Source organism: Xenopus laevis, chromosome 2S, assembly GCF_017654675.1.
Source record: "Xenopus laevis strain J_2021 chromosome 2S, Xenopus_laevis_v10.1, whole genome shotgun sequence".
NCBI classification, from domain to species: domain Eukaryota; kingdom Metazoa; phylum Chordata; class Amphibia; order Anura; family Pipidae; genus Xenopus; species Xenopus laevis.
The window spans coordinates 59850816-59863451 of NC_054374.1; the positions used below are offsets into that span (position 1 = coordinate 59850816).

Consider the following 12636-nt stretch of genomic DNA (forward strand, 5'->3'; position numbering starts at 1 on the left):
TATAAGCTTCCTATGTCCACTTACCAACCCTTCTCTGAGAACCAATCCGGTATGTCAATATATATGCATCCCATCTGACGGGGTGTATTTGGGTGAAATTAAAAATGGTGAGAGAGCACACAGTCTGTACTGCTGCTTTTCAATGCATTTTAATAATACAATTCAATGACTGTATTGATATAGAACAGTTATGTTTTCTGCTATATCACAGTTTCAGTTTACCTCAGTTTACCTCAAGGCATATTATTGTTGCTCACTAACTCACAATTATATACAGCACAGTGGCTTAGTTGGTAGCACTCCTGTCTTACAGCACTGCTGTCTTGAGTTTGACTCTAGAAAGTCAGATTTTCTAGTTTAGTGCAATTTCTCATATGCAAAAAGTGTGAGGGAGGCAGCCTCAGGCAGCATTCCTGGTGTATTGACCAACACACACACAGAAGGATTTGGTTGTAGAGTTTTTCAACAAGGTGTACAGTGGGCGCCCAGTGGGCTACATTGCTGTAAACATGAACATGTTTTGCTAAACACTAAATCCCTCTATTACTTGACATGAACAGTATAGAATACAGTTGCCAAAACAGATAATAGCATTGACTTTCAGATTATAGTCTAATGTACTGTATTTAGATCTCAAAATCCTTAAGATGTGCAGTAGGCTTGATGCCAGTTCTTACTTAATATCTCTTGGTGAGCACTTGTGGCAATGCTTTCGTTTACTAGTTCCTCCCTAAACCAAAGCACAGTGTGTTCTGTATAAATGTTTTTTCATGTGTCTGCTGTCTGGGTACAGTTTGCGCTGATGACAACCTACTTTAAGGTCCAATTTTGAAAATATTTTAACTTGGTTGAGGTCACGCATAATATCATCTATGGTTGGAGTGATATTACACTCTCTCGTGATTGCATTTTTAGGTTGTGGCATGTCTATGCAGATTTGAACATTGTCAGGGTATCTGGATCTGGTGCTGTTACTATTGGGGAGACTCAAGGAGTGGGCTCATATACAAGATTGATAATACCCTGCATTTCAAGGTTCTATAGTTTTGTTCTTTTTGTCACAAATGGAAAGGAATTCTCCTGAGTGGTTGTGTTATTGGTTTTACAACAGGATTCATGTGCATTTACACCTGAATTTTCCAATTCCCACAAATAAATAAGTATACTGCAACATTCAGGGGCATATTTACTAAGCTAAAGTGAAAGATTCGAATGAAAAAAAATTTGAATGTCAAAGTATTTTTTTGGATACTTCAACCATCGAATGGGTGACATTCGATCGAATCGAACGATTCAAAGTAAAAATCGTTTGACTATTCGACCATTCGATAGTCTAAGTACTGTCTCTTTAAAAAATAATTCGACTACATACTTTGCCACTTTAAACCTACCGAGGTTCAATGTTAGCCTATGGGGACCTTCCCCAGCACTTTTCTGGGTCGAATAAAAATCCTTCGATCGATCGCTTAAAATCGTTCGAATCGTTCGATCGAACGGTTTTTATTTGATCGTTCAAGTATTTGTGGTAAATCATGACCACATTTAGGAAAGCTTTGTGGTTTGGTAGTTTTAATAGATACAAATAAAAAAAACATATTTACCTATTTTAGATTCCAAAAATATAAGGCTTTCTGGGGTACATTAACTTTATTACAGCTTTACTCCACATAAAGTACAGTCATTTTTTTATTTTACAGTTGACGAAGTGACAAAAAGGATAGATGGTTTTGGGGGCTCCTCAATTTTTCATAAAGTCCCTTCAAAAAGTTAACTGCTTTCCAATTTCTGTGGGGATGGTTTCCCTTAAAGTGGACCCGTCACCCAGACACAAAAATCTGTATAATAAAAGTCCTTTTCAAATTAAACATGAAATCCAATTTCGATTTTTTATTAAAGCATTCATAACTGTTGTAAACTCATTTAAAAATCTCAGCTGTCAATCAAATATTGTCTGCCCCACCTCTATGCCTAGGCATAGAGGCGGGGCAGACAACTGCTTTCACTTTCCATTCAGCACTTTCTAGATGTCACTGCTCTCCCCACATTCCCCCGTTCTCTTCACCGTTTAATTGTGTAGCCAGGGCATGGGGATGGACTTCAGGTCCCCTATTCTGGTGCACAAACAAGATTCTGAGATGATACAAGGCTTGTCTTAATAACAGTGTCCACAAAATGGCTCCTGCCTGCTTGTTATAATTATGAATTCCCAGACTGAAGGAAACAAGATTCTAATAATTTATATAGTGTAATTAAAGTTCATTTTGCTTGACTAATGTGATAAAATAGGATTTTGAATAATTTTTTTGGGTGACGGGTCCACTTTAATATTAGCACCAAATGTAGTAACATGGACTTTAAGATAATCTTAACATTTCTGTTGAAAAGGAAGATATATAATCTGCTTAACCGCTACTTGATTCAGAGGAAAGCAAAAAAAAAAACCATCTGAAGCCTCTCAGGGAGAAAAAAATCATATATCTGCCCATATCCTGGATCAGCTTCAAATGTTCTAATAGTTCTAATAATTCAACTACACAAAATTCTTAGATCTGAGCCATGCCCCTTTCAATGTATTTAGGGGTTTTTAATGTAGCCCAAGTTTACAAAATTATTTAAAGTATTATTTTAAGTATCTGGTTCAATGTAAAATGAGCATCACTGCATATATTGCAGTCTGATTGCAATTTATTTTACTAGATAAGCAATTTTACAGTCTTTATTTTTTCTTTTTTTTCCAAATATTTGGAAAAACATTTACATCTGATGACCAACTGCAATTGTCCTAGAAAGTATACGGCTATATGATATGTTAATTCTGTGATAAACATTCACTTAATTTTAAATGAAGACAATCTGTAAACAGTGCAGCCAGGTTTATTACGGTACTATTATATATATATATATGACTACAGGTATGGGACCTGTTATCCAGAATGCTCAAGACCTGGGGCTTTCTGGATAATGGATCTTCCTGTAATTTGGATCTTCATACCTGAAGTCTACTAGAAAATCATATAAACTTTAATTAAACCCAATATGCTGGTTCTGCTTCCAGTAAGGATTAATTAGATCTTAGTTGGGATCAAGTACATGCTACTGTTTTATTATTGCAGAGAAAAAGGAAATCATTTTGAAAAATTTGGATTAGTTGGATAAAATGAAATCTATGGGAGACGGCCTTTCCGTAATTCCAAGCTTTCTGGATAACGTGTTTTCTGGATGACTGATCCCATACTTGTACTAAAAAGAATATTTCTATAACACAAACACCCGAACTACTACTTCAAATTCAAAATGATAAAGAAAACAAATATTTTATGCAGAAATGTTGTCTTTATTGTAATCAGAACAATAAGCTACAACATAATATGAGTCATATTCCAAGATCATGCCCAATTACAGCACTCACAGCTTGTATCAAATACAAGGCCAGTTTGGCAGTGCTGCTGGTAGGTAATTCCATTCAAGCAATGCCAAAAGGCATTGGAGTTTCCAGCCACTGGGTACAAACCACTAGCTTTTCCAGCACAGAATCCACTGCCACCCGAGCTTCCACCAGAGCTGCTACCAGATCCACTGCTTCCAGAGCCACTGCCACTAGGTACAGTGGCTGGAGCAGCTGTTACTGGAGCAACAGGAATAGCAGGAGCGCTACAGCCTGAAAATTCAAAGAAACACATTTACATACATACATAGTTTGGAGGGCCATTGCACAATCCTGGAGGGGGGCTATTAAGGGCTAGTTACATCACTGCTGAAATTTCTCCAATTTGCCACATAGGGAAAAAATACTTCCTGACTCCAAGCTGGCTATCGTACGAATCTCTGGATCAACTTTGTACTAAGAGTTCAGTAACTTTTGTATTTTGTAATTCTTTCTCTAAAGAAGTCATCCAAATTCTTCTAATCTATATGTATCTACCAATAAAGCATTACAGAGTTTATTGTATGGTTCCCTTCTATTTTATACATAGCTATCATATCCCCCTTAAACACATTTTCTCCATTGTAAAGCATCACAGCTCAGCCAACCTTTCTTTATAACTTCGACCTGTCATTCCATCTATCCATTTTTTTATTATTTCCTTAATACAATTTTGATGATAGAAGTACAAAACTGCACTGCATATTCTACATGGAACCTTACCAGTGCTTTGTAATGAGAGATTATTACCCTCTTGTAATTACCTTCTTGTCAGTATGGACACATACTGAGCCACTGTGCGTGGAACTGCACAGGGGCCCAAAATTTTTCATCTAAACATTTCAGCTACATTTTTCCTATGTAGCTATGTAATTGCTGTCTTTACCATCACAGCCTGTCATTTCAGGAAATCAGCCAAACTGACTGGGCAATATAATATGATGCAGAGATAATTTATGGCCTTTGTTGATATGTACAAAAATATTTTTTTCCATGATTTTTACTATAGTTAACATTAAAGAATATATATATATAATTTATACATGGATTAGTAATACCTACCGGATGCCTGAACACCAAGAGTAGTCTTCAGTGTGTTAATCAGAGGGAACTTTCCTTGATTACAAAAAGTCCCAGTGAAATCATCCAGATCAATAGCCCAAACCATAGCACCTCCAAAGTTATTTTTCATTAGCCATTCAGCCTATAAAATATGTGGACAAACAATTAGATCTTCATAACATTATTTTATTCTATCTACTTAGTGATGCCATACTTGTGTATAATAAAAAAATATGTATACTATTATATGTAAAATATGAGCATATTGGAGCTTTGTACCAACCAGGAATACATTATTTTCTATTAAAATAATTACAGATACCTTTATTTGGAAGCTCTTTTCATTATCATAGCCCAACCATTCGGTGCCTTGGTATGCATATGGTACATCTTCAGCAGAAGACCAGGTGTTGGTTGCTCCATTCTTCAGGAAGGTGCAAATCTGGATATAGTAAATAATGGTGACATTGTTTTAAATGTGTGGTTCGAAGATACATAGTTTATATGACTAGTATAATAATATTTTGAGAAAAAACAACAAATTAACTGGAATCAGCTTTTTACAGAAGGACCTAGGGAAAATATGCATGTGATTAGTATTTTAAAGTTTCATTTTACTAAATTCAATTAGGACAAATAGGAAAACTATTTAAACTTGTGTAAAATTCAGGAAAAACACTCAATGAAATGCATTATAAATTTGCGGGACTGCAAAAATCAGTGTAAAATGATATATATATATATATATTTGTTTGCAGTCCCACAAATTCCTTGTTGTGTTAGGTTGTGCATCTGACACTCATAGTGGTTCCTACTGGGAAGCCTGATGGAACCAAATGTAAATAAAAACCTGCGTCTGCGTTAGTCACAAAGTACAGTAAAGTGTGCCAGTAAGTAATCCATGCCACGGCTCCTTTCAGTCTCCCCCTCCCCAGTTCAACGTAAGAATCTCGCACAGTTTAAATGAGAATGCACACACGTCACTCTGCAATAGATGCGCGTGTATATTGTATGCACATCAGTCCATTTATTGAGCATGTGCGAGACTTGGTGATGCAGGACCGAAATCATCTGGAAAGATCAATATGGCACCTTCCTATCTCGAAACAGCTGTGGAACGTGGGCTAATGGATGCACTTACAGAGGTAGCGGATGTCCATAACAGCTTGTTGGAAGATGCGGTTTACATTTATTAAGGTGTTATGGTGCATTTATTAAGGTGACAGATCCACTTTAAATTACAGGTTATACGTGTACATCCAAAATGAAACCAAATGCAAATCTACGAAAAAATTACCTCATAATAGGCCCAGAATCCAGATTGTCTGGTGTAAGGTCCAGCAGGTCCAGGCCCAGAAGTTGCGGCACCAATGCCATTGTTGGATGGGTTACTAAGAATAAATGTGTGTCCATAGGTTGGGAATCCAACAATGAGCTTTGAAGCAGGGGCACCATTGTTCATCCAGTAATTCATAACATAGTCCTACATGAAATAAATAAATATTATAAAGGTTATTTCACTTTTTTATATCACCTTCTGCTATCCAACATGCACTGTTTATATACAGGCACAGATGGACAAAATCCCATAAGGTTGCCATACACTGACCCATTATCCACTGTATCCAAATGGCCCACAGACAGATGGATGCCATATGAGTGGAAATAAACATGTATGGGCATCTTCCATTGCACCTGGATAGAGTATCTGCGAGCCAAGAGGATGCAGGATGGTCTGTCAAAACCAACTCCAAACCTAGCATACAGACCCAGGCGAAATCTGCAAAACTGCCAGATCTCAACATGTACAGATGCTATAAGTTCCAAGCATGTTAGATATCAATAGTATTGTGGATGAACACTTACAACATTCAAGTAAGCATTAAATCCAGTTGCAGATGGGTTAGAGTACAGGGGGCTGTTTTCTCCGGTGTATCCTTCCCAGGAACCGTGTAGGTCATAAGTCATAACATGGATATAATCTAGAGCCCTAAATGGTATTAAAAACACCACTATAATACAGCATTTGGTAAACAATAGATAATATTATTTTTATGATTGACTGTTTTTGGTACAATCATTTTGCTTCTAAAATCCAAACTTGGATACATTTGACTTACTGTGAAAGCTGGGGGATCTGGTAACCAGCTTCAACGTTGGAGATACCAGCAGCCACTGCAGCGGTCACCATTAGTCTAGGTTTGTTGGATTGTGAAGCTTCTGCTACAAAAGCTGCGAGCATTTCCTGTTCCGCAAAGGTAATAAGTGCAGTTTAATATTTATGATATGCATACATATTGGAGTCAGGTAAAGCATATTTTCTACTCTTGATTTACATGGAATTAATTTTGTTATGCCACCAAATATTATCGCAAGAAAATAAATATAAGCATCTCATCAACATGCTTTGAAAACATGGAAAAATGCAGTTGCAGTTCAAAATGTTTTAAATTCGGGTAGTTTATTGAGAGAATACAGCTAGCAGTTTACAATGCAAAGTCAAAATAAGGGAAAACATTGTATCACGTTACATGTCTAGATCAAACAGAGTGTAAAAAACATATCGCATAACAAACGTTTCAAATGCTTATATGTTTGATACACAATGCACTTGAGTCAGAACAAGTTCCAATCACTAAAATTGTGGAATGTGAACAAGGTAAATCTATGATTTACTTGTGAGATGCATGCATTAATAATAAATATATGCAGCAGATATAAAGATACTTAAAAGGAATAACGACCAAGTTGTAGGATAAAATCTAGGCATTTGTTGATGGAAAGCCAAAGGTGGAATAGAGAATTTAGTCTCTTTCAAAATGTTTAAGATTTTCTTTTTAGGCACAGTTTTTGTGATCACCTATTCTGTAATGTTTGTAGATTTATGTGATTATAGTAACATAACATAATGGGGCAGATTTATCAAGGGTCGAACTTTTCATATTCGGGTGAATAGGATATTCGTCTCAGAATTTTTTCAAATTGAAAAATTTTTCAATTCGAAAATTTGGAAAATAATTAATTAATATTTGGAAACAATAAATGCATCACACAGGACAAACTTGGGGTCAGCATGAATGTTTTTTTTCTAATAAAGATAAAACTTGTGCTGTTTGTTTACCTGAACCAATGTGGTAAAAAGCTGTTTGTCTTGAGGGGGGCTGCCTCTGGAGCCTGGATATTCCCAATCAAAGTCTAGACCATCAAATTCATACTGACGCAGGAACTTGATCACAGAAGATATAAATGTCTGACGATTCTGAGCAGTGGCAACCATAGCAGTGAATCTTCACAAAAAAGAAACGATTAGCTACTTTATTGCATCACAGTGCCATAGCAATCAGTCCACTAATAGGAGTTAGTTAGAATACAAATTGCTTACGGTGCAGTACCGAAGTTCCATCCTCCAATTGCCAGAAGTGTTTTCAGGTTACCATTCCTACATTGAAATAATATCAGTGTTTTAATTAAGTTCTTAATTAATCTAGGCAAAGGCAACAGCATTTTACTTATTTATTTTATACACATACTGGTTCTTTAGATTTTGGAAGGAGTTGTACAGAGTAACATCATTCCATTCAATGGTGGTGATCTGGTTATTGGACATTCCGGCAAAGGCATAGATCAGGTGAGTACAAAGGCATGGATCAATGTTATCAGGCTTGAACTTTCCTAGCCCTGGTCGGTACTGGGCCCAGTTGGTGAAGTAGCATGTCAGCTGGTAGGCAGAGCCTGTAGTAATGAATAATATGTTCAACATTATGTAGTGTATTTGCTTATATTACTACTGAATAACATAATAATAAGCATTGAAAACCTTTTCTGAAATAACTGTGCTAATCTTATTTCTTTCTACAAGAAACAACATATTATGGAATATATTATGGAATTAACTCGTTGCAACTTTAATGTTAATATATGTGAAATATAACATTACAACGTAACGTAACGCCCTTCTAACAATCCTCATTAAGTTCAGAGGCTTTAACCTTATCCCTGATAGATACATTTTATCATAACTTAGTTTGATGTAAATCTTCATATTTGTAACAAGTCAGTTATTTTATTGTATGCCAAAAACATGATAAAATACCTACACATTCCTAAAAATACTGTACCTCTTTAGACAAACTGAGATATACAAAACGTGAACAATCCGATAATCTTATGCATATCTCTACTCAAAAACAGACTGTGAGCATAATAAGGAAATTACAATTCATTATGATGTTGTTTCGGTTTTTAAATTTTGTCACCATTTTATCATCAATTCCTTAAAACAGAATAACTTTTCCTTTGACTTACCTAGCTGAGCGTTCAACAGCAGTGCCAACCCTAGAAAAAAATAGACAACCAAATATTAGCTGTGCTAATCAATTCAAACTCCCCCCAACATCTTAAAAATAATTTGTTAAATTAAAAACATAACTATAGTGGGCAGACAAATGCACTATATAATGCAGAAATATCATAAATGAACTGAAGTATACATTAAAAAAACTATCCTTTTTCCTAAATATAATATAAGTCTGCCAATGGCACACAAATAGATTTTGTATGTTTTGCCCACCATATTTTGTTAGTAGCTGAAACAAGTGGTGCCAAAATATTGAGATCACTGCCAGAATTGACTATATATAGTTACAGTGCACATCTACAGGAGACTTAGCTTTAATAGGTATCCTATTTAGCAACGATCAACACATTATAGAAAAGATTGCTAAATTTACTCTCAGTGGTTATTAAAGGAGAAGAAAATGTCTATTTACTTGGGGGTGCCAAAAGTTAGGCCCCCCAAGTGATTGTATATACTTACCTCACACCCCGGGCCGGTGCTTCTATCAGGAGAAAAATGCACCAGTCCAGGGGTTCGGCCAGAGAGCATAACGGAGCTTCCTTCTTCTTTCTTCAAATTTCCCAGGACAGACACATGCGAAGTAGAACAAAATAGCCGACTTCTTCATTAAAGTTCAGCTTTTCTTGCTACTGCGCATGCATACCCGCGCAAAGAAAGAAGAAGCAGGAAGAGGATCGCTCTGTGATGCTCGCTGGAAGAACCCCGGCCGGTGCAGTTTTCTGTTGATAGAAGCACCGGCCCGGGTGTCAGGTAAGTATATACAATCAATGAAGTAGCCCCCCTACAAAAGTACAGATCACTTCTAAGGTCTATTTTATTTTTAGCAAAAAAGTTATTAATAATGAAATGGATGAGCCCTAGCCATCCCACACTTCAGCAATGGATTGAATTAATAAATGGTATGCTGCCCCTAAGGGGAACACGTGGAAAATATTGTAACCAACATGCATCCCTCTAAGAGGACCGAATTGTAGGTCTGTTCTGACATATAAGATGATAACCACCAAATATGTTACATGCTCCTCTATGTGTTGAAATTGCCATGGTACAAACAGAATAGTAAACAGTAAACAGTAGTCAAGTAAGTGTCAAGACTGTTCATTTTGTTTATGTTTAAAATGCAAAATAAAAACTTTAAAAAAAAAAAAGTACATACAATACTGTGTTTATGGCACATAAATTATTATTATTATTGAGCACATCAAATCAAAAAAGGTTTTGCACCAGGCACAGGGTATGTAATAAAATTCTTACTCATAGGGGCAGATTTATCAAGGGTTGAATTTCGAATTTGAAAAACTTTGAAATTCTAATTCAAAAAGACCAACTGAAATTAAATCAAGGGTTTTTTTGGACGAATAGGACCGTTTTTGATCGAATAGGTCCGTTTTCATTGAATTCGAATTGTACAAATCAAAGTAATAGCGATTTCCCCCCCCAATAAAAACCTTTGATTTTTCAAAGTCCACCAATTGACTCCAAATAGGTTCTAGGAGGTCCCCAATAGGCTAAAAAAGCAATTTGGCAGGTTTTAGATGGCGAATGGTCGAAGTCAAATTTTTAAAGAGACAGTATATCTCTTAGATATTTAGAAATTCGAATTTTTGATTTTTTTTCTTCAAATTTTAATCGAATTTGGACTATTCCCTAGTCGAAGTACATAAAAATTAGCTTTAAATTGAATTTTCACTTCGACCTTTGATAAATCTGCCCCATAATGTTTTTGTTTTTGCACCACAAGGGTCAGCTGCCTTTATGCAGGCCTTAAAATTGTGCTTTGTACATTTAAAAGTTGCAATGCAATATTACATTGTGAAATGCAAACCTCTTTATTATTTTTGCAAATGTTTTTTTCCGTTTACAAATTTCATTACATTTTGCCCCTAGGCTACTGTACTGTTGCATTTACCTTTACATATTATTGAGCCAAGAAATGTAATATATAAAGGCTGGAGTGAACAGATATCCAACATAATAGCCACAGCACTACTTCTTTTCAGCTCTCTAACCTGTTACCAGTCCGTAAGTAATAGTGATAACTGTTAGGTTAGTTTGCTTTTAAGTCTGACTTGCGTGCTAAGGATATTATAAACATTTTTATTTTGCACAGCCTATTTACCCAGTTTTATTTTTACACTAAACTGTTCTCTGAACAGTAATTTTGACTTTCCCAATGTATATAGAGCAGTTGTGCTTTCTGAACTAGTGATCCCGACACATCACACCCAATTGGTGTGCCCCAGGTATGCACCAGATGCTGCCACCTTAGATATGCCCCTGATGTGGCACATTAGAGATTGATATTTTGGTCACCCATAATAGTATATGGCAGCTGATTATAAATAAAGGCTTAAAAAATAACTGAAAGTAGGTGATGGCTAAATTTTTTCATTAAAATTTGCATTCGTTCAGATTTTGTTTAATTACAGTTCGTTTGTCTTCATTTCATCATGAGAGTCCACGTTTTCACTTTCCATATTAATATTTGGATATCAGTCCTTAACTTATTGTACTGTTATTGGTTGTTTTTATATGTGAATATATATGTATAATATACTATAATACTATAATATTTATTGTGCAACACTGCAGTATGTGTTGGCTCGGCTCATTATAAATACATGTTTTTAAAATAATTTCTGGCAAGTATTTCTAACCCAAATCTAATCCAATGCTTGACAAAACTGGACATAAACTTGCTTGACTCAAATGATGAACAAGCAAATTGGCACTAATTGGAAAGATTAACACCGTTCAAGCCATGTAGCAGAAATTGTACTGTTCTACAAAAGAAAGCAATGTGATTATGGATGCTTCACATTTAAAAGTCTTAATGTTCAGTTCCCATATAATAATAACATATCACTAAAAGCATATTAGTTTACCATTAGCTGTCAGAAAACACTTACCGGTGAGGAGGATAAGTTTTGCCATCTTTGCCTCTGTACTGAATTGAGCTATTAATTTTTGAGCTTTTATACTTTTCTAATATCGCAAAGTTGCTTTATCAGTTTGTTACTTTGGCACTGTAAAGACCTGACCAACGTTTATTTCTTTTAGTAAACACTTATTATTTCGTAGTTATTTGAAATCTCATAAAGACAAAGATAAAATCACCCATATTCCTTCATAGTTATTGGATAACAAGATCAAACAGTGCAGTACAAGATGGCAATTTAACAAATTTTACAGTGGAAATAATAACACAATCAAACAGTGACCTATTGTTTTACCTACTTTGATCGAAACCATTATGTGTATAAAGGTGTGCTGCCAAAAGATATGCCACAATGGAAATACATAATACAAACAGAGTAAAGTAAATTAGTCAAGGAGGTCTGGATCTCATGAAAGTCATAGTGGAATTTGTGATACAAGTATGGGACCTGTTATCCAAAATACTTGGGACCTGGGGTTTTCTGGATAAGGGATCTTTTTGGATCTTCATACTTCTGTCTGCTAAAAAAAATAAACATTAAGGGGGCTAATAAAATTCAAAAAAAAAATGGAGGTTTAATAAATTAGCCCCCAAATAAACTCAATATAATTGTTTTGCCTCCAATAAGGAGTAACTACTGTATCTCTTAGCTGGGATCAGGTACAAGGGACTGTTTTAATTTTACAGAGAAAAAAGTAACCATTTTAAACATTTTAAAGGACTGCCAACCCAAAAAATAATTTTGGGCGTAACAATCCTGAGTAGGGATGGGCAATTTTTTTTGCCTTGTTTCGCCGGCGGCAAATTTTTGGCGAAACGAAACGGGTCAATTTCACCCATCCCTAATCCTGAGTT

At 35.6% G+C, this 12636-nt stretch overlaps 1 protein-coding gene across 1 annotated transcript; it reads right to left on the reverse strand.

Annotated features, from left to right (window-relative positions):
- Positions 1-3313: 3313 nt before the first annotated feature.
- On the reverse strand, positions 3314-11830 carry chia.S (chitinase, acidic S homeolog). The gene is made up of 11 exons (XM_041583849.1): positions 11753-11830; positions 8792-8821; positions 8017-8218; positions 7869-7925; positions 7608-7773; positions 6607-6731; positions 6353-6476; positions 5784-5969; positions 4809-4928; positions 4487-4628; positions 3314-3658 (listed from the first exon to the last, which is right to left on the reverse strand). The coding sequence occupies exons 1-11, from the start codon at positions 11775-11777 to the stop codon at positions 3387-3389; spliced, it is 1449 nt and encodes a 482-aa protein (XP_041439783.1). The 5' UTR covers positions 11778-11830; the 3' UTR covers positions 3314-3386.
- Positions 11831-12636: the final 806 nt, after the last annotated feature.